General features: G+C 46.2%; 1 protein-coding gene across 2 annotated transcripts in view; it reads left to right on the forward strand.

The window, feature by feature from the left end:
* Positions 1-23,178, forward strand: part of htt (huntingtin) — a 255,626-nt gene that overhangs the window by 157,447 nt on the left and 75,001 nt on the right. For both annotated transcript variants that reach the window (XM_037426940.2, XM_075877044.1), the window contains exon 38: positions 8,650-8,764. In XM_037426940.2, the coding sequence (XP_037282837.2) occupies positions 8,650-8,764 (115 nt within the window). The remainder of the gene's footprint in view (positions 1-8,649; positions 8,765-23,178) is intronic.

Raw genomic sequence — 23,178 nt, forward strand, 5'->3', positions numbered from 1 at the left:
CGTCACCTCCCACACTCCATGAAAACGTTTCGCGGCTTTCTTTGCCGCAGTTGTTTAGCCGCTACAGATGTATTTGCTATGATCTAGAGGGGCCCTCAAAAGCGTGCGCTACAACGCTATGGCGCACTTTGCCAACGCCGGAGCAACTTCGCTACACGAAGACTGGACAACAACATTCACATTGTAGCAAGTATCCAACATTGTAGTAAACTACCACCAAAGCATCAAAACAAACCCTGGATAGCAAGAATAGCGGAGAAAGACGGCCGCTGTTCACATTAGAAGTGACTGTAAAGAAAGTAGCCTATATCTTGTGTTCTTTGAAGTACGCCCGGATAACAAGGACGAAAAGCGATTTGCAACCGAAGGGAAAAACAGGGTGGCTACCCTGTTGCAGAATAGTCATGCTTTTTTCTTGGCAACAAGCGATATTCTCTTGTTTTCGAAAAACCTGCAACGTGTTGGCAACGAATGGCCCTTCATTACAGCCATGGGGACAGCAAATCCTGTCGTTATCGCTCGAAAATCACATGTATGCCGTTGGGCTTTAAAGTTTCGTATTTCCTTCCATTAAGCAATCTTTGGTTGACGTGGGCAGTTTAGTGACCTTCACTCGCTGTGTGCTTGTCAGCTGCAATGTCTCTTCACTCGCACCATTCGTGAACTCTGCTGGGGGGCACGGAGGATTAAACAACACAGGAGACGGGCCGTGAAAAAAAAAACAAAAAAACAACTGGGCGTGGCAGCGGGCGAAGGGAGGAGGGAGCGAACTGATGGAGAGGTGTGGCATAATAAAGAACGGGGAAGATCCAACGGGCAAGGAGGGACTGCAGCAGATGAATGTAGGAGGTGCGTTCATTACGCGGGAGAAAAAAAAATCATAACTTTGACTGAAGTTGGGGGTGAGTTTATTATGTGAATGCGTTCATCGCACGAGTAAATACGGTAAATTGTAAAACACAAAATGCGACTCCTGTGGGACATTTTCGAACTAGCCTAGTGTCATAGCAAATACCCAGTGTGATACTGGTACATTCAAAACACTCTTAATAAATAAAAAAAATTTGTTTCTGCATATGGCATACAGTTTTATACTGTAACACCTTCAGGGGAATCTGGCACATGTGTCTATGTGGTCTCCTTAAGTGGTGCTTTAAACACCATGGGAACGATGGGAAGTACAGACTTCGAATCTACTTTGGATTAATTAGGCTCTTTTGATTTGCGGTGCTTATTTGCCAAGTGTAAACAAAGTATGTTATGAAGTCATTTCCCATTAGGTCTTGCTTCATTCTTTTGTACATAATGCTTATTGCAAAAAGTTTGCATGACCGTCCGATAAAAGTGAAGCCTGGACAAATTCAACCACTAGGGTATGCGTAGATCTGCAATTGTGTTCTGACTTGGCATCATAATATTATGTATTATTTTTTTACAATGCCTAAAACAAACACATTTGTTTTCCTATCAAAAGTATGCATTGTCTATTTATGTAAATAACAGTACTGTATTGAGTGAGAAACCCTCAACGTGTCAACTGCTGCGGTGCCAGAAGCGTCTGTACAAGTTTTTTGCCTCCAAGACATCTGTCGTTTTGTTGTCAAGTCGAGTCAAAAAAAGATGACTGTGTGTCCATTTAGCTTTGCCGTCATTTCGCAGTTGATTTGAACAAGTTTTATTAAGATGCACTTGTCAAAAAAATGTGAGCGCTATGCAATTTTCTGTACTTGCATGGGACAACACTACTATGCTTGTGTGAATGGTTAATTTTATATTCGAAGGAAATTTGAAGCGAATAGGGATTTTGGTCGAATAATTTCGAATCGAATTCAAAGAGTATACATGACATATAAAGAAAAATGGGCATATTTATCATGACCTAACTAACCTGCACAATTTTTCCAATTTCATTCTAATTAAAAAAAAATTGAAACAAGGCCTCTATGCAAACACCTTGTTTTTCCTCGTTCAAAGAAACTCAAAACAACTGTTAGTAATAGCAGGATTTTACTTTTGGTAGGATGTGCATGATAACCTGTAAAATATGTAACAGTGGTTGTGTAATTTTACTCGAGCATAGAACACACGATGCGTGGGGAGATGATGTCTGCTTGGGAATTGATAGCAATGGTGAAAACCTATTGAGAGTGTTTATATAATACAAAAAAAGTCAACATTTCAGTTCTCTTGACTTCTCATTTGTAGCTCTCTTGAATTCTCATTAGCTACACATTGCATTGCTTATCTCTAGGCTTGTGCAAATATTCGAGCACATCGAATATTTGAATAAATATTGCAATATTTTAATTTGCTATGAAATAAATTTAAAGTTTTCTCAATTTTAAGATATATTCGGAATGGATTAATAAAAATATATAAAATGCATATAACTCTTTGTAAAGGTGGTTTCGCTGCAGTGGAGAAGTGCTGTACTGTAAGTACATATGGTCAGGGGAAATAACTGCTACAAAGCTCCACTTCAAGGTTTAAATGAGCTTATTACCCTCATGGGTGCGATCATTGCATGAGTATATACGGTATTTTGATTTCCTCCTGTACTTTTCCCAGCTTTTATATCTATTTATTTCATTAGAGGCGATAGGTGGGTTACTTAGTTTAGATTCATTAAGACAACTTGGCAATGCAAACAAACAGGACAAAGTTTGTGTCCGAACCTTACTTTGTACCATTTGTTTGCACTGTCAAGTTGTCATAATGGATTGCATCATAAGGTTGTAATAATTGGTAACTGTGCCTCTGGGTCCTTTACTTGCATATTGGAGTGAGGCTCATGAGAATTTATTTGCATGCTTCAAGCATGGGAATCGGCAGAATTTTGTCTTGGGGCTGCAAAGCCATGTTTTATCGTGGCGGCTTGGGTAGGGGGCCAGTGTTAATGTGGCTTGATAGGGGGCAAGTGCCACTTTTGCATCCCCCTGCCAATGCCCATGGATTTATTGATGGCCATTAGTATTGGCTGTATCAGGTACTTTGTCTGTGATAAAATCTCATCCACCAAATAGACGAATATGACTACATCCAGGCCCGTAACTAGGGGGGGGGGGGGGTTGAGGGGGTTCTGACCCCCCCCCCCCCCCCCCGAAATTTTTTGATGCTTTAACTTTTCGGGTGATACTAAAATATTTACACACCTTCACAGCGACCACCAGCTGCCAAAGTTACACTGCAACTTTCCTGGCATTGCTTCCCTCTTCTTCCTTTCTTCAAACCTACCCTTTTACCAGAACACCTCAGCGCTCCCTCCCCCGCACGCGCACCTGCCCTATTTGTACAGCTTTGCACTTCGCCCTCGCATTCCTTCGAGACTTTTTTTTTTTTCGTCTTTCACACCGTAGAAGCTCCTTTATTGATTCCAGATGCTTTCCTTGTGCATTGCCGCTGGAGAATATCCGTCTGTGTGGACCGCACGTGTCGGCTTTGGGTTCCTACGAAAAGCGCGTCTACTTTTGTGAAGGTAAACAGTTCGACAGCAACGGCAACACCAACACGACGTGCGCAAATTCGCCAGGGAACGAAACCCCTAAGCGGAAAAACTCAGCGACGCATTCCGAGGACGCAGGCTGCAGGGCAAACTTTTCTCAAACTATAGTCCTCGCCACCGAAACGAATCATCGAAGATGACATCTACTGAAAGACTGGCATATCCGAGCAACTTCGAACAACCTTAACCACATGCAAGGAAATCTACCTCTTCTGTACACAGAAGGTATATGCGCCTCCCTACAAAGCGCACAAAGCGAGGATACAGCCGGCACACAATCCGGCACCAGCGGTCAACTTTCACAGGAGAAAAAAAAACGCTGCCAAGCTGGGCTGCGCGCGGGAGTACAGAGGCTGACGTCACAGCCTACAAAGTGCATTTTTGGGGGGTCACGGCTATTTAATTAGCGCAGCCCAGAGAGAATTATGCAGGCGCCCTGGGAGCCGTCTGTGAAAAGGTGACTTTTTCACAGGAACGGAGCAGCACCTCCTTTCTGGACTGTACCATGGGAGTGCGAATGTCTCGGCAGTGCATTCTTGGGGGTTCACGTATATTAAGGGGAGTATGCAGTGCCCATGGAGTCTTCTGTGAAAAGGTCTTTAAGTAGTGTTAATCCAGTTTGCTGCAGCTGGAGTACAATAATGGGCCTGTATGCACACCAGCTGTAGCGGCGTTCAGAAAACACATGCGCCACGCGGGAGCCGGCGCGTTCATCACACTTCTACATTCTAGCCACTGTAAAGTGGATAAGAGAGGAAGAAAACATCGCCCGCCGTTCACGCCAGGCAGTCGAAGCAGTCGCAAACGTCTTTTTGGAGCCACTGGCCACTTCTGTGTGCGTGCACAGGATTGCGGCAGCAAAATGGAAAGACACTCTGCAACAACGAAGCAAAGGAGTCTTGCGTCTTACTTCAAGAAAGTTCAAACCGATGAAGCGGACGGAGAAGAACCGCCTCCTTTGAAGGATAAAACTTCGCCCTCCTCAGCACTGGTGGAAAGCCAAGCGCGTCCGAACTTCTGTAGCGACTCAGGAGAATGCACCGGTTTATATGAATCACCTGAGAACGAACACAAGCAGGACACCCATGCGCCGCCGGGAAATGATGGTGGCCGCAGTGCAACTCCAAGTGATCTTTGTTCTACAGTCAACGCTGGGCAAAGTGACGCCTTTACCACTGGGCAATGCCCAAGGAAGGTGAGTGGCATGGCACCTACACATTCTGGTTCGCCTCCCCTCTGTGCGACGAGTGCGAATATTTTCGACTTGGGACTGTTTGTCTTGAAAAGCAATAATGTAAATGATCCAGAGACGATGGAGAAGCTGCTCCTCAATCCGTGGACCCCTCCGGCTAACTATGATTATCCAGCCACAGGGAAAAGGAATCTGAAGTTCCAACCTCACTGGGTAGATCGTTACCCATGGCTTGTTTATTCAGAGAAGCTTCAAGAAGCATTATGCAAATATTGCGTAGTCTTCGCAAGCGAAGTGCAGGAAAAGGGGAGCACCAGCGCTTGGGCTGTTTTTTAACTAAGGAGTTCGCCAATTACAAGAAAGCCATGGACGCCTTTAAGAGCCACGCATCCAGCAGTTATCACGCCATGTCAACAACGCTATCGGAGAACTTTTTAGCAGTCCGGTCCCGCTCACAGCATGACATCTTAACACAACTTGACCACGGCCTTAAAAAGCAGGCGGAAGAAAACCGCAAGAACTTGCTGCCAATAATAGAAACAATCCTTTTCGTGGCAGGCAAGAAGTACCGCTTCGCGGCACAGACGACTCTGGTCCGATAAATATGTCTGAAGTGCTGCCATTCAAAAATGATGGAAATTTCTGCGCACTGCTTAGGATGAGAGCAAAATGTGGAGATGCCGCCTTGAGAGCTCACATGGAAACATCTCCGGTGAATGCACTGTACACGAGCCCAAAAATTCAAAATGAGTTGATCACCCTCTGTGGTAAAATCATACAAAGAAAGATAGTGGAAAATGTCAACTCAGGTTCGTGTTTTTCAGTTCTAGCTGACGAGGCCACTGATATATCTCGCAACGCCCACATTGCCCTATGTGTAAGATACATTGGACACGACACGTCGGGAGTGCCCATTCTTAAAGAAGATTTTGTAGATTTCGTTCCCCTGTACCATCTCACTGGCAAGGCACTGGCGAGCACAATCCTGAACAGCCTTAGAGGTCATGGCTTTGACCTGAACCTACTTTGCGGGCAAGAATACGACGGCGCGGCATCAATGAGCGGCCACCTTAACGGTGTTCAAGCCTTCATTCGTCAAACAGCGCCCAAAGCGTTGTACGTGCATTGTAGCGCCCACTCGTTGAACCTTGCTCTGCTTCACGCATGCAAACTCCCCCGCATCCGCAACTGTTTGCGAACTGTATCCTCAACCTGAACGTTTGTGAGAGCTTCGCCACAGAGGACGAACCAACTGCGAGACAAAGTAGAAGATTTAACACAAGAAAAAAGAAAATCAGTTCTCTCCTTTTGCCAAACAAGGTAGGTAGAGAGTCACGATGCACTTCAGCGTTTCCTTGAACTGTACGTGCCTATTCTACAATTCCTCGAATACTTGGAAGAAGGAAGAAGAGGCCGCGTCATTTGATACTTCATCAAAAGCTTCTCAACTGCTCAATGCCATTACAAAGCCCGAGTTTGTCGTTTCGCTTCAGATCTGTAGCGACCTCTTCTCTTTGACACTGCCACTTTGCAAGTTTCTTCAAAAAATTGACTGTGACTTGGTTCAAGCGTGCGATCACGTAAAGAATGTTATAGACGTTCTTTCCAGAAAAAGGCGGAAACGGAATTTAATAAGATTTTTCTGAAGTCGCTCTTTTTGCTGAAGATCACAAATGTTGAGATGGCCCTACCACGCATCACTGGAAGGCAGATGCAAAGAAGCAACGTACCTTCTGCTACTCCCGAAGAGTACTACCGGAGGAATGTGTATTTGCCTTTGCTGGCTGACTTCGAAAATCAATTAAGAGACCGGTTCGATGCCCATAAGAAGGTCGTGGTTGACCTTAACATGTTGCTGCCGAAATTCTGCGCATCGGCTAGCCTTTCTGATATTGATGATGCAGTGCAGTTTTACCTTGGCGACATTCCTTCTGCTAATGTCATCGAAGCAGAGTTCACACTGTGGGTGAACAAATGCTGCCAGATCGAAGAAAAGAATCGCCCAGCTTGTGCTTTACAGGCCTTAGAGATGTGCAACCCCGACTTTTTTCCGAACATCCACAGCCTACTTTCTATCCTGGCGACTTTACCCGTGTCGACGTCGACCCCTGAACGGACTTTTTCCACACTGAGAAGGCTGAAGAGCTACCTTCGAAATCATATGAACAACAAAACAACAGATTGACCGGACTAGCACTGCTCAGCATCCATCGAGAACTTCAAGTGACCCCAGAACAAGTCCTCACAGAATTTCGCAAGTTGCAGAGAAGGAAAAACTTCCTCGTTTAAACTTCTCTTTATGTTTCAAGAGTCGATTAAAAGCTAAACCCAGCTAGCCCAAGCTTCAACCCTTCTATCCTTTCGCAATTATGAGGAAACTATCCAGCAAGCAGAATGTGCGAACGGTAACAAGAAGATCGGAATGTCGGGCGACTTGTTTGTTTGCTTGCATACATGCTGTCACGGACTGCCATTTTCGCGATCCGGCGGTGGAACCGTTCGCTCATGAAAAGACTGGCCTTTAGTGCAGGGAAGTACTGAATGGGGTGTTCTTCTTCAAACGTTAGTCGCCGATGTTTGATCCTTTGTACCTACGGCGGCGTCGGCAGGGTCGTCAAAGGCCGCGATGCACCCCGAACTAGCTGTAGACTGCAAGACGCACCGGCTGAAACCAAGGAAACTGACCATTCCCACGGGCAAAACTGCTTGTGGACAAGCCGTATGAGAGAACCCCAACAGGTTGACACTCTCGCTCAGTTGAGGACCCTCTCCTAATTAAAAAGAGACGTGGTCAATATATCTTTAGGGTGGAGTTTCTAACAATGAAACGTGCATGATTGGACCCATGTAGAGGTCTATTTTCTCCCAGGACGAGAATCAGGGGACACGGAGGTCGATTTAAGAGCAGGATTTCGCCTTGCTAAGCAGTCTAGTTGCTGACCAATATGGTGTAGAAGGAGATCAAGAAGTATCCCTTAAGTGGTTGTGGCTCCGTGTCGGCTGGCCACCTAAACTTAGCCATTCGTCTAGTTGTGACGTGAAATTAACGTCTGTAATGTAGGCATCGGTACTTGAATCTCGAGTAAGCTCAACCTGCTCGAGATCGGCTTCAAGCACTAGCCTCCCGGAAACACCAGCGCTGCAACACCGGCGACATCGCAGTTGTGCCAGAACTCTTTCTGACTTCTCGCATCCGATCGCCGTGGACTCAACGCTGCCGGTCATCACAGGTATCCCTTCACCTGTTTATACCTTCGGACTTTCTCATCTGTAGTTTTATTGTTGGTTAGTTTTGTGTAGTTTGTAATACTTCTCTCTTGTAAGCTGATTTACTGATTTTATATGTATTTTGTTAGTTGGTATTAAGTGTTGTACTAGATTCCTCTGCAATATTCCTAGATTCCTCTGCAGTGCTGCAATATCACTAGAGTTTTGTTTTTCCCCACATACGTCTCTGATCTCTTCACTGTCTCTGCTTACGTACGGAACGACCTAACCTGCTGCCATTCCCGTCGCCGACTTCGTGCTGGCGATGCTAGAGTGGCAGCTTGTAACACATACATACTGTTTTTGTACCGCGGTTACATTGTGTTACTTCATCAGGAGCCGTTGGTCGCGGTGTCCCTGGCTTTGGTGGTGCTATTGTCCAAACTTATTTCTTGCTTTAACGAGAATTTGAGGTTGACATACCAATTTCTTTATTTCGGTACAAATAATTGAAAAGTACCATCGAATTATTACAAGTAAGCGATGTACTTGTTTTATTCACGAAAATAAGCCAGTATAAATCTTAAAAAATGGCAGCCGTTCTACACGCAACCCCCCCCCCCCCCCCCCGAAAAAAATTCCTAAGTACGGCCCTGACTACGTCTATGAAAACAGTGGTCCAAATCCAAAAACCAGATAGTGTTGCTTGCAGTATTTAGGACTGTGAAGCTCTTTTTTTTTTTTGCAGACACCCGCATCTTCTCTCACTATTGGAAAAGCTGCTGAAAGCAGATGGAGCTCATCTGTTGGCATCTGGAGAAGGAGCAGAACTCGTTAGGACACCAAAGCTTCACATCAATAAGGTGAGCAAAGTTTTACGAAGTACTGTTTTCTTTGCTTTTTGTATGGCTAAGATGCAAAGACAGTTGGGAGATCACTTCAGAAGGTGGTTTCCTACTTCAATGGAACTTTTTTACCTCACCTCTGTGTCATTTTCAGAATGCCTGTAAACATTGCTTGTGATACTGATACTGCATGTATTATGTACAACAAAAGAATAAATAAAGACAAAGAAGGAAAAACAATGATAAGGGAGATGCACATCGAAAGGATCAACACCAGTTAAATTATATTACATTTCTGGTAGGATATATCCATTTGTAATTGCAGTCACTATCTAGTGTGTGTGTGTGTGTGCGTGTGCGTGCGTGCGTGCGTGTTGGGGGTGTTGGGGGTGTTGGGGGTGTGCAATTCGGTTAATATTGCATTTGTAATATTCGTATTCAATTTGATAACCACATATTCGAACTAACTCGAATATTCGATGTTCATGAATATTCGTTCGCCTATGTCACTGTGAAGAACTTCTGATTTTGCGCATTTACCTTAAGAGCCTTCGTAGATCATGCAGTGATTACTATGACTTTAGCGCAAGTGCAGGGATGCCTGCATGGTAATTCGTGGGACCGTGATGATGGCTATCAACAAATTCGGCGGCAAGTCATGGCGACACACCTACCAATGATAAACATCTCAATCAATCTAAATCATGTACTGCCTGCACGGCAGTACGTGTGGCTTAGCAGTTTAGCGCTGTTACGGTTCATGTAGGCATACCGACCACACTGTGTGCTGCCGCGCCCTTGCGCACGGGACCACATGTGCGTATTGCTCTTGGAAATGAAGGCAACTCGCCGCCGCCGCATTGGCTCGACAAAATAGTCTTCACACCTTTGCTCGGTCCTGTGCCGAGCGAGCACGAATAAAAAAAAACTCAACACTAGGGCAAATGCACGCATATACGTTACAGCGTGCAGTGCTCATGGAGTGAGCTTAGTAGGCAATGCACTGCATGCAACTAGCTAGGGGCTCGCTCAGCTTCACATACAATGGTGATGCATTTCATGTATAGTCACACCAGTCTTTGCTAATGGATTACCATAGGTACGCACACATGTCGAAGCCTGACGAGTTGTCCATCAGGTGTGCCGCTACTTCAGCATGTATACTCTCTTCATAGTTCCGGAATGATTTCATAATAGCAGATATGGTCATGCAAATGAGCTGAAGTGTTTTTTCGCGCAATGGCAAACATGAAAAAGGTCATGCACTTTCAGTAACGCTACAATGGTGTCATCTCGTATATTTTTCCGTTGCTAACGATGGCGCATGAAGGGGACAGACGGATTACTGTGTAGTTCCGCTGCATTCCCAATACCGTCTTTGAAAATTCGTCGTACGGGCATCGTCCTCGCGCAGCAACGTCTCCTGCAATCAATCCTCCTTTACACCATTGCTACGATCTCATTCCTTTGCCAACGTCAGTTTACTGCTGTCTACAGCCAGTGCGCCGAAGGGGGTCGCGATGTGAAGAAGTAATGCCCTCGCCGTCGGGAGTTGTGGCTCCATCAACAAAAAGGTGTATTTGGGGCATCTTTCCATCACACGCACGCTTGCCTCGCGTTATTGCTGCACCCCCGGTACACCTCAGTCAAGACCATGAAGCTACCAGCTCAACACAAGCATTCTTGATCGGGAAATGGCGACTGCGGTCCTCGAGAAAGGCAACGAAAGCAAGCGTGATAACGAGCATTACTGTGTAGTTGAAAAATTCCTCAAGTACTCCTATTTCCCTTGGTGGCTTGACCGCTGAGAACAGGGGAGAAAGTTAGAAAACTATAGAATCAGGGTCTTTCGAGCCAAAACTGATAGTGTGGGAACCTGGAGGAATTGTGACCACCTAGGCTGCTTTAATAATCCCTTAGATTTAAGTACACTGGTGTTAACCGTTAACACAATCAAACCCCTAGCCTCATGCTCACTAGTCATCATGGCAGGTACGAAAGCTTTGCTTTTTGTTCTGTAAAAGTCGTACCACATAAAAAAAAGATACAAAAGGTTTGTTTAACATGTGCATTGAACCCAAGACATCACAGTCACAAGCTCAACTATAGTCCATAGTTGATTATCTGGAGACCGGTCTTGTTGACTTTGACAATGATGACGTATGCGCTCTCTGGGCCCAGTTTAAAAAAATGTGTGAACACTGTTTAGCTAAATTTGTCCCAAGCCGGAAAAAGAAAACTCACAAACAGACCCCCTGGATAACGCGTAGTATTATTCACTTGAAACGTAAAATTAAACGTCTAAAAAAGAAGCGTGCGGATTTGACTAAAATCGGACCATTGCAGGCTAGCCTCGCACAAGCTGTGCGTTCTTCTAAGGATTATTATTTCCAAACAACTCTCCCAAACTTCATAAAAAATGACCCTGAAAAATTTTGGTACCACTTGACGGATAAAAAAAAGCCTGTATCCGAAATGTTAGTAAATGAATCTATTGTTACAGACAAAGAGACTATAGCTAAGCATTTCAATATATACTTCCATAGCGTGTTTACTAGCCCAAGTGTATATCCATCTGATGTTCCATCGTTTCACACGACAGAGGCTGACTTTGTTTCGTACCCGGGTGTATTTTCCATGCTCTTAAAACTGAAAACTAAGAAATCAAGCGGTCCTGATAATATTTCAAACACCTTTCTTTGCCGATATGCTGAAGTGATAGCGAAATATCTTGTGATTATATTCCGTGTATCTTTGATATCTTCAAAGCTCCCTAGTGACTGGAAGGCAGCCCGAGTTGCACCGGTATTTAAAAAAGGTAACCGCTTGCTTTTTGAAAATTATCGTCCAATATCCTTAACATCAACCTGCTGTAAATTAATTGAGCATATTAATCGCGCATCATATCACCGAATATCTTGAAAAAAATGCTGTCTTAACTGATTCTCAACATGGTTTCAGAAAAGGGTTTTCAACTGTGACTCAACTGCTCACTATATCTCATTCCTTTGCATCTACTCTAGATAAGAACGGTCAAATTGATGCGATATTCTTGGATTTTAGTAAAGCGTTTTACAGGGTTCCTCATGACAGACTAATACTAAAATGGAACAATATTGATCTTCCTCGCATCTTAGTTTTCTGGGTTATTGATTATTTAAAAAACCGAATTCAGTACGTAGAAATTGGGGATCAGCGATCGGGTTGTCTTCCTGTCGCCTCTGGAGTACCGCAGGGGAGTGTCTTGGGACCCCTACTGTTCCTGCTGTATATAAATGACATTCTAAGTGTGGTATGTTCATCTGTGCAAATTCGTCTGTTCGCAGACGATTGTGTCTTGTATAATGAAATTACTTGCCCGGAAAATCAACATGACCTTAATCACAGTTTGTTTAATGCTTTTCAATGGTGCAATCGCTGGGGGATGGCTTTGAACTTAGATAAAACTGTATGCATGCGTATAACCCGGAAGAAAAATCCACTTCAGTATACTTATACATTAAATGAGTCACCTCTACAGCAAGTTTCTGAGTTCAAATATTTAGGAGTAACACTCACAAGTAATTTATCTTGGAATCAACATATTGACAATATCTCCGCTTCCGCCTTCCGTAAACTGTCTTTCTTACGACACAAACTAAAAACACTCCTCCTGATGTCAAACTCCTGGCCTACCAATCAATAATCCGACCAAAGTTAGAATATGCATGCATAATATGGGACCCGTTCACACAGAAAAACGTCAATAAATTAGAAAGAATCAAAAGAAAAGCTGTAAGGTATATATATACTCTAAGTTTCGTCACACTGATTCACCTTCTGAGTTAATTAGAGCTAATGGCATTGAACTCCTTGAGTCACGGCGGAAGACATTTAGGCTTAATTTTCTTTCCCAACTTCTTCAAAGACAAACAGCACTTGACCCTACACAGTACCTGACACCCATATCGACAAGGCATACGAGACACCATCACCCAGGAACCCTAACACCTTATTTTGCACGGACAGATGCATTTAAATTTTCTTTTTTTCCACGAACAGTGGAAGAATGGAACCTTCTAAAAGACTGTTTAAAGATTCACTTTGGTTGATTTACTGTGTGTAAACAGTGTGTTGGGTGTGTAAACCTGTACTTGTTTGTTGAATTCTTTCCTTTTTCCTTTTCTACGTGACTTGAGTGCCTAACATGTACTTGCTACTTGTACCATGCCCACCTGCTTGGACCTGTGAAGGTCTGCAGTATGCATTAAATAAAATAAATAGTCGAGCCCGCTTATAACAAACCTGAGCGTGACGCAACATCCGTTCGCTGTATCCCGAAGTTCGTAGTAAATGAAACAGAGCTTTTAAAAAAAGTTGCGAGTGCAAACTTAAACTTTTTTTGCCCCAAAAAGTCCGTGATGCACATGTTTCAAAGAGCAGAAGCGATAAGGGTGGTCTCAAGTTCATATAAAACGGCAGGGTGCTCGTTCGCCGAGGCCCGTGGCATAAGCTGCATGAGGCACTGGCATCAAAGTTTCGTCGTTCTCGCAATCCGATTCCTCCAAAGCGCTCTCGCCATGTACTTCATTCACAATGCCCCAATCCGTGCACGGTTCCGCAGTGTAGGCATCATCATCGGCCGTAATTAAACCATCGCAACAGATGTCCCACCCGCTCTCCCAGGTCGGAGTCGACGACGCACTGCCACAAATCGCCACCGCAGTTCAGAAGCTTCGGGCTCGGCATCGGGCCCGACGTCGACGAAGTTGGCCTCGCGAAAACAGTTTCCTGCGCATGTAGTCGTAACCTCTGCCCACGAAATATTCACCATCTCCACAGCTGAATACCGGGACGTCTGAAGCGGCAAGTTGGATGCCAGGTGGTCAACAGCTATGAGCAAGTGCTCCACAACGCGGCACCTAATGCGCGGATTGCACTCAAGCCAAGCGGTCACACTTTCGACGTTTTGTTGAGCGGCAAGACAAAGCGTGCTAGTGCTCCCGTCGGTCATCATGACCACACACGCACACCAAGAGCGAGCAAGACGCGCACACGCGACACACATGCCAGAACACGTGGAACAGCAGTGGGCCCGTTTCCAGTCAGAAAACGAAAGTAATTCGAGCCAGTGTGGCGGGCATCGCGGAGCGGTGGAGACGGGCGAAGGGGTTGTGATCAAGAGAGGAGAGCAGACTTGCGAGAGAAGGCCAAGGAGTTGCGATAAAGAGAGGGGAGGATGCAGCGGGAGGGCGACCTTGAAAACCCAAACATACGGGTAGGAGGTAACCTGGTTGGGTAGCTTGCTTGTAAGGTCCACGAAACTCGCACATAAAAAAACTTGGAAAGAGTGCCTGCGCGCGTAGAAGTCAAAGCATGGCCGCCTGGATCGGTGCGCGCGGTGGTGTTCGAAGAATTGGCGGTCGTAGTCAAAAAATCATTTTGTTGCACCGGTGGGTTTGCGTGGCCTCACGAACTTCGATATTTTGCGATTCGTTCCATGCAAATTAGCAGCCGTTTTCGCACTTCTGCACGCAGGTGGAAGGCATGCTGAATTGAGTGCGGAGTGAGCAAGTACAAGTCCTAAACACGAAATGAATCGCAAATTATCAGAGTCGATGGGATAACGCACGCGCGTGCACTAGATGCAGACTATCGGATACAGTCGGTGGCCGACGATGTTGGCAAATGGTCTGGTCACTCCAGGCCGACGACGCCAACGACAGTACCAGCGTTCAAAAACTGGGTAGATGGCTGACCGGTCTTCGCAAGATTGGTGGCAGTGTGAAAACGGGCCTCGTCTGGCGATGTGAGGTGCTCCGAGTAGCGGGGGGACAAAGGATGGAGGGGTGTGTAACAAAAAGCAGTCGGGCCATGGAAGAAGGAAACAACTTTCCTTCCTCCATGGGTTGGGGAGAGCGGCAACTAGAGGATCGCGGAGGCAGGGTCGGCGTTTAACAATAAGAATGTATGGGCACCTCGCCGATGCCTGATCAGTGGTCGAAATCGGTTGCCTGGGAAGTCGGCAGACCGCTGACTCTGTTCGCTGTAACCGATCAGCGGTGCTCGGAGACGTTCGTTGTAAGTGCAATTTTGTGCCATTGAACCAATGTATATTTTCATGGTCATGCAAATATTGTTCATTTTAAGCAAAAGTTCATTTTAAGTGGGGCCGTTATATGTGGGCTCAACTGATTTAAGTGGGGCCGTTATATGTGGGCTCAACTATATTACAATCCTATGCTTTTTGGGTAGTATTGATGGTGACTTTTTTTTTTAATTTTTGTGCACAATAGCTGGCTATAATAAGAATTGTACTGTTTCCAACCTAAAAATATAATCGAGTAAAATATTACTGGTAAAAAAAAAATTGTACCTCTTTATCATTTTGTATTCAATTTGTATTCGAAGCTATGTATTCGTATTCAATTCGTATTTGAAAATTTTGATAATCGCATGCCCCCAATATATATACAGTGTAGACCGCTTGTAACGTAAGTCGCGAGAGTCCCAAATATCCTCACTATAAGCGGTTTCGCATTATAACCAAAACAACCTTTTTTCAAGGGCTGCACTTGCACAGAACGTGCTCAGCATGCAGCCTCGCCTGTCCGAGAATCGAAGCATGCGATTCATGATGCTTACAACTATTAAAGTTTCCGTGTAAGAAAAAAAAAACGTCGAAAGACATGCATTTTTAATAAAATGAACACCCAAAAAATGGGGGGTGGGGGGGGGTAACAAAAGAAAGCACAATCGCGGAAATTCGCCGACTACTTCTCAGATCGCCTTGATTATGCGCATTACACAGAAAATATGTCAAATCATGTTCCGAATTTCACGTGCTGAAAGACACCAGTCGTTCGATTTCACAGGTGTGCACCCGATTTTAAGACATCGCAACCGAATCGCGAACCACCATGCGAGTGCTGCACGTGCCACCTTTGTTTTTATTAACGATATGTATCTCTTCCCGTCAAGTGCAGCCACCGCAAAAAGTTCCATTGATTCGATACCAAACCAAAATTTGGATAGCACGTAACCGTTATCGAAACATAATCAATGCCGATTAGGCCTAGCCTATCATTCGGTATGTTGTAGCAGAAAATTTGTCAAAACATGAAGATCCAGCGTCGAAAAAAGATCACATCAAGCACTAAACCAAGAACAGTGTGCATGATACGAAGTTGGCTTTCGTGGTCGAAAGATTAACAACGACGAAAACGAAAACACAGCAAGCCTATGTATGACAACACACCGACTGCAAAGGCGAATGCAAAGGCAGCAAACACAATATCTGTAGCAAGCTCAATAATGATGACACCTTTCCTGACAGGAAACTGTTAAGCGCAGTTGATAAGGACGGCATCGCAGGTACTAAATTCAGCCGTGCGTGGCTGGAGCCACACTAGTGACGCCATAATCAGCGCCAATGCAAAGGCTTATACCCCTGTCGCACGTGGCAACTTAATTGCACTTTGAGTGAGTACACTTAGCCGCGAGTATCGTTTGCGTGCTATCACACATGCAAGTTTAGTGTCACTCGCTGCAAAGTACACTTGCTGGCAAGTGCGTTCCCCAACCTCACCTCACTGCGATGGTTGCGATGAAGTGTGTAGCCTCGGTACCAGTGGCTTGTACAGAAAGACGCTGTTGCCTAAAGCGGCGCTCATACTATATTGAAACCATTGTTTTTTTATGATGGATACTGTTATGTATAAAACAAGTCATAAAATACAACAATAACCTCGCTACTTTCACCGTTCGGCTGTTTTCCGCCACGTCCGCTAGGGGTACGCGACAGCACAAGCGCAGCAATGGCTGCGTCCGTCGTGCTGTTTACTTCCAGGTACATGAACATGTGTAGGTGAGTTGTTCTCCAGTCATTTAAGATGACATGTGTCACAGGTGCTACTTCCACGAGGACAACGTGGCCCGACAATGAAACACAGGCGCAAAAATAACAAATATGCATTGTGCTATAAATTAGTCAATCACCACTGCCATCATTTCCAAAGTACGCTTCGCTTTCTCGTGTAGCAGCGAACCACCCAAATGACGCTTCGTGAGCGTAAGTACACTCGCTCAAAGTGCACTTAAGTTGCCACGTGTGACAGGGGTATTATTTGTCATCAAAGCAACTGCCCTCCTACTTGGCGAGCCCGCGCAGTGTGCCGCTGTCTTTTTTTTTTTTTTTCTTCCCCCCGCTTTTCGTTCGTTCACTCTGCGTTCCTCCTCCTCCGTAACGACCTTGTTGCTTGCTCCCAGCGGTCTATCCCACGCGCTGCCGTGCCTCCTTTCAGATGCGCACTCTTTACCGTCTTTGTCACAATGATTTTTTGGCAACCGCATTATAATCGGTCTTTCTTCTTGGGGGACTGCACAATAAGCAGTATGCGTATTCATAGGGTTCTATGGGAGGATAAACGGGAATCGAAAAAGACCGCATTGTAACCGGTTCTACACTATAAGCAGTTATGGTATAAGTAGTCTAGACTGTATATATACATATATATATTGTAACGATGTTGAAGGACTCGGGGTGTAATAAAACGTATTTATTAAAGGGCAAACCTGTGCCCACAACTCAAAGGGACTATGGTCGTAGAACGTTACAGCAGAACACCAAAGATGTCTCCTTCTTCTACTTCTTCAAGAGGAGTCCCAAGCGCGTGACGTACATCAGCCAGGGCCAGCTGGGTTCTCGTGCTATCATCATCGTCTCTGCGCAACACTAGACGGCGCGCATGTATGTTCCTGTGCACGCGGTGATGGGCGCGTTGTTTGAATGCAGGCAATATGTCGCGGCATAATTCCCCTCCTCATACGCATCGTCCTGATGCGTCAGGCAATGAATAGATTCGTGGTAGGCGTCACTGGTTTTCTGATGATCTTTCATAGTAAGGCTTCAACCGGACTACATGTACAACCTCTGTAGGGTTGCGCCGTTTTGAGCTCCCGTGTATAGCGGATCTGACTTGGTACGTTACATCGCTTACACGATGGAGTACTTCGTAAGGCCCGAAGTAGCGGCTAAGATATTTTTCAGAAAGTCCACGGCGACGCACTGGGTTCCATATCCATACTTTGTCACCTGGTTGAAAATGCGCTTCGGTACGACGCTGATTGTACTGATAGGAGTCGTTACTCTGTTGGCGGCGTATCCTGTATCTCGCCAGCTGTTGTGCTTCCTCGGCTCTTTGGAGGAAGTCGTCCAGGCCAGGTGGATTGCTGCTTTCATCATTCAGTGGTAACATGGCATCCAGTGGAGTGGTGACTGTTTGGCCGAATACAAGTTCAAATGGTGTCACTCCCGTTGTTTCTTGAACGGCTGTATTATATGCGAACGTGATGTAGAACAAAATTTCATACCACAGTTTATGTTCGACGTCGACATACATTGAAAGCATATCAGTCAGAGTTCTGTTCAGGCGCTCCGTTAGGCCATTTGTTTGAGGATGGTATGCTGTAGTTCTTCTCTGGTCTGTATGGGTCATTCGCATCAGACATCTCATTAGGTCTGCAGTAAAAGCTGGGCCACGATCTGTAATTACGACACTGGGTGCACCATGTCTGAGGACTATGTTGTTGGTGAAGAACTTGGCAACTTCAAGAGCTGTTGCACTGTACAGCGAGTCAGTCTCAGCGTAACCAGTGAGATAGTCCGTGGCTACGACTATCCACTTCTTGCGTGCAGTCGATGTCGGAAACGGGCCTAGGAGATCCATACCGATTTGTTGAAATGGGGCATGCGGCGGTTCTATTGGCTGGAGGAGGCCTGCAGGTTTCACGTATGGAGTTTTGCGTCTTTGACACTCACGGCAAGTTTTCACATAGCGCTGAACTGATGATAATAGTTTTGGCCAGTATTATTTTAGATGAATTCTGGCGAATGTACGGCTGACACCCATGTGTCCAGATGTTGGCTCATAATGACATGCTTGCAGAACCTCGTTTCGTAAAGGTGCAGGTACAACAAGTAAAAACTTGATACCATGAGGCTTGAAGTTCCTCTTGTAAAAGACCCCTTCTCGAAGACAGAATGAAGGGAGCCCTCTGGATAAAGTGCGCGGGACTTTAACGTTGACTCCTTGGAGACGCTGTATAAGCAGCAGCAAATCGGGGTCATTTTGTTGTTGTTGAGCGCTTTCTGATGCCTGGACGACGCCTAGAAACGAGAAGTCTTCTTCCTCCAGCTCACTCGTCTCCACTGGTGCGCGTGACAGGCAGTCGGCATCGCTGTGCTTTTTCCCAGATTTGTATACCACAGTAACATCGTACTCTTGTAGCCTAAGGCTCCATCTTGCTAGTCGGCCAGAGGGATCCTTAAGATTCGCCAGCCAACACAGGCAATGGTGGTCACTGACTGCTCCGAATGGTCTACCGTAGAGGTACGGCCGAAATTTACTTATGGCCCAGATGACTGCGAGACACTCTTTTTCGGTTGCAGAGTAATTTGTCTCAGTTTTCGAAAGCTTGCGGCTGGCATACGCTAGCACTTTTTCTTGGCTGTTTTTCCGCTGGACTAGAACGGCTCCGAGGCCGACGTTACTCGCATCAGTGTGAACTTCAGTTTCGGCAGTCTCATCGAAGTGGGCGAGGATTGGAGAGGCTTGCAGGCGTGTTCTTAACTCGTCAAATGCTTCCTGTTGTTCACTTTCCCACATAAAGGCCACCGCATCTTTTGTTAGATTAGTAAGTGGTTCAGCAATGTTTGAAAAATTTTTCACAAATCGCCGGTAGTACGCGCATAAACCCAGGAAGCGACGTACTGACTTCTTGTCTTTGAGTGTCGGGAACTTCGCGATGGTAGCTGTCTTTTCGGGATCTGGTTGAACGCCTTTGGAACTGATGACGTGTCCGAGGAATCGAAGCTCTTCAAAACCGAAGTGGCATTTTTCTGGCTTGATGGTCAAGTCTGCTGAACGAATGGCTTCTAATACTGTGCGGAGTCGCTCTAGATGTTGGGCGAATGTAGCGGAAAAATACGACGTCATCCAAGTACACCAAGCAGGACTGCCATTTCAGTCCCGCGAGGACAGCGTTCATCATTCTCTGAAACGTCGCTGGCGCTATGCACAGACCGAATGGAAGCGCTTTAAATTCGTAGAGACCGTCTGGGGTTATGAATGCCGTCTTTTCACGGTCGCGCTCATCCACCTCAATTTCCCAATATCCGCTCTTGAGATCATGGGAGGAGAAGTATTTCGCACTCCGTAGTCGATCGAGTGTATCATCGATACGCGGCAGAGGGTATACATCCCGTTTCGTTACGCTGTTCAGTTTCCGATAGTCGACGCAGAATCGAAGGCTGTTATCTTTCTTTTTAACAAGCACTACGGGAGGTGCCCATGGACTGCTGGAAGGCTGGATCACGTCATTTGAAAGCATCTCCTCCACTTGTTTCTTGATGACGTCTCATTCCTATTGCGATACTCGATATGGGTGTTGGTAAATCGGTCTCGTGGCTTCTTTTGGTATAATCCTGTGCTTTGCAATAGCCTTGCGTCGCACCTTAGAGGACGTTGAAAAGCAGTCCAAAAATTCTTTTATAAGGGCGAACAATCGTTTCTTTTGATATTCTGGGAGCCTATAGTTGACGTTAACTGATGCGTCGACGTTGCAGGTCTCTTGTGGAGTGATTGGTGAAAGTCGCTAAACTGCATAGTTCAGTCGCCATGGAGAACTCGTGGAAATAGGCGATAGCCGTACCTTGCGCGATGTGCTGACATTCATTCCCAAAATTCGTAAGGAGGACAACTGAGTGGCCATTCCTTAAGGGAACAACACCCCTCGCCACGCAAATTCCTTTGTTTAAAAAGAGCCCTACGTTTCCATCCGCTATTCCTTCGTGGTCACAAAATGCCTTATTTTCAACAAGCACCATTACACTACAGCGTGGTGGCACTGTGACGTCATCATCAACAACGCATAGAGCAGTAAGACGTCGCTTTTCCGATTCCTCCACCGACATAGCTTGTTCGGTCGAAAACGTTACACTGGGTCTGCGCAGATTAATTATGGCTCCATCGGCTTGCAGAAAATCCATTCCTAGTATAAGCTCCCTTGAAGAGTCCAGCAGTACAATGAAGTCAGCAACGTAAGTAAAGCCTCCTATTTCGAGCCTTGAGGTGCATCTGCCAAGCGTATCTGTGCCCCACTCCATTTCGTCACAACCTTTTTCAGTTTCTTTGCCAATTTGTGACTCATTACCGAATAATCAGCGCCGGTGTCAACAAAAGCATTTAGCTTGTATCCGTCTATTTTCAACCGCAAATCTGAAGTAATCTTCGCACTGCTGCGCTTATCCTCTGTAAACATAACATCGTCACCTTGAAACCGTGGTGAAGGATCTTCGCAACTGTAGTTATCAGCGGCCTCACCTCCACAGGTCGCTTGCTTCAGGTTTCCGGGTGTAGGCTTGTAGAATGGTGCCCAGACCGTGCGGAAGAAGCACGTGGGCTGGGTGATCGGTAACGCCTGGGCGACGGCGATCTTGCCTGATGTTGGCGTGGAGTGAGTGGGCTCTGGCGCATGGACAAGTACTCTTTGATCACTGTTGGTCGTTCACCGTTTCGAGGGCATGGTGCGTACAATTGAAAGCCCCTTAATCCTGCCTGTCGGTAAGGGCAGAACCTATACAGGTGACCTGCTTCCCCGCAATGGAAACACAAAGGCCTGCGCTCATGGTCACGCCAGATGTCACTTTTCCGGGGCCTTTGATCCATGTAGCGAGCTACACCATGGGCTCGTGGCAGGTAGGTAGCCGTCGGTTCCGGTGGACGAGGTGTGCTGCGTACCGTCTGTGGGCAAGGAGAGGCCATCGCAACTGCTGCATTGGTGTGCGCCGCGGGTTGTCTGAGTATTTCAGAGTACATTGGGATGCGTTGGATCGGCTGTGGCGCATGCTCCGGCTCACGTATTATCTGCCTCAGTTCATCTCGTACTACGTCGACGACAGACAGTGTTGCTGTAGTGTGAGGTGCTTGAAACTTGCTGAGCTCTTCCCTGATCACCGACCTGATGAGTTCTCGCAGGGCGTCCATGTCACTTCGCTGGCCTCCAGAGAAGACATTGGCAGGTGCGTAGTTTATGTCTCGACTGTACTGTCGAGCCCGCTGTTCTAGCGTTTTCTCAATGGCTGTCGCTTCCGTATGAAACTCCGCAACTGTTCGTGGTGGGTTTGCAGACGAGAACAGCGAATAGCTCTTGCTTCACCCCATGCATGAGGTGGCGTAGCTTCTTGTCTTCAGTCATATGGGAATCTGCGCGCTTGAACAGGCGAATCATGTCCTCGATATACATTGCGTCACTTTCGTTGGTGAGTTGTTTTCTGGATTTGAGCACAGCCTGCGCCTTTTCTTTGCGATCCGCGCTGGCATAAGTCGCCAGAGCTTGTCGCCAAAGTTCATCCCAGGTCGTAAAGGAGGTTTCATGGTTCTCATACCACGTCTTTGCGAAGTCCTCCAAAGCAAAGTATACGCGGTGGAGCTTCTCTCTCTCGTCCCAACCGTTCAAACTTGCCAGTCTCTCAAAGAGGTTCAGCCAATCTTCTACGTCTTCATATGAGTCGCCATGAAATGCTGGTGGCTGGTAAGGCTGATTTATCACCACTTGGGCTGGTGTTACATGACTTGTCATGGTGGTGGCGTCCATTGACTGAGTTCCCCTTGGCGTGAAGTGGAGTGGACTGAATTCTGGTGAATCACCTCGAAGACGGCGACTGGTCCTCTGATGCACAGGTGTCAGCTCTCCAGGATCAACTCGCTGGTGGTCGGGGCTACGCTGTCTTGCGTTCGTAGAGCTTTGATTCATTACCCAGCACGTCCACCAGAAATCTAACGATGTTGAAGTACTCGGGGTGTAATAAAACGCATTTATTAAAGGGCGAACCTGTGCCCACAACTCGAAGGGACTATGGTCGTAGAACGTTACAGCAGAACACTAAAGATGTCTTCTTCTTCTACTTCTTCAAGAGGAGTCCCAAGCGTGTGGCGCACATCAGCCGGGGCCAGCTGGGTTCTCGTGCTATCATCATCGTCTCTGCGCAACACTAGACGGCACGCATGTATGTCCCCTGCGCGCGGTGATGGGCGCGTTGTTTGAATGCAGGCAATATTATATATCTCCAGCGACTGGGGTACTGTCCTCTAAATTCTGCCTTAAACAGCCTATTAATAGACACATCCAGTTGTGGCAGCATACTTTTCAAACCACAGCGGATGACTACCAGATGCACACGAGCTTCTGCAAGACGAGCCTTCACGCTCTTTGTGAGGTTGCCACGAAAGCTGGGCAATACAAGCAGGGCCTTTTGTTGCAGCAAGCTTCGCAGCTGGATAGCCCATACCGTTTTCACCCAGTCCACCACAAGTTCATTGAACATCCAGCTCTTTTCTTGCTCTCTGATGATGATTCCAATCGGGAAGCGCTCTTTGCTTAGCGTCTTTCAC

The sequence above is a fragment of the Rhipicephalus microplus genome, chromosome X (assembly GCF_043290135.1).
Source record: "Rhipicephalus microplus isolate Deutch F79 chromosome X, USDA_Rmic, whole genome shotgun sequence".
Classification (NCBI taxonomy): Eukaryota; Metazoa; Arthropoda; class Arachnida; order Ixodida; family Ixodidae; genus Rhipicephalus; species Rhipicephalus microplus.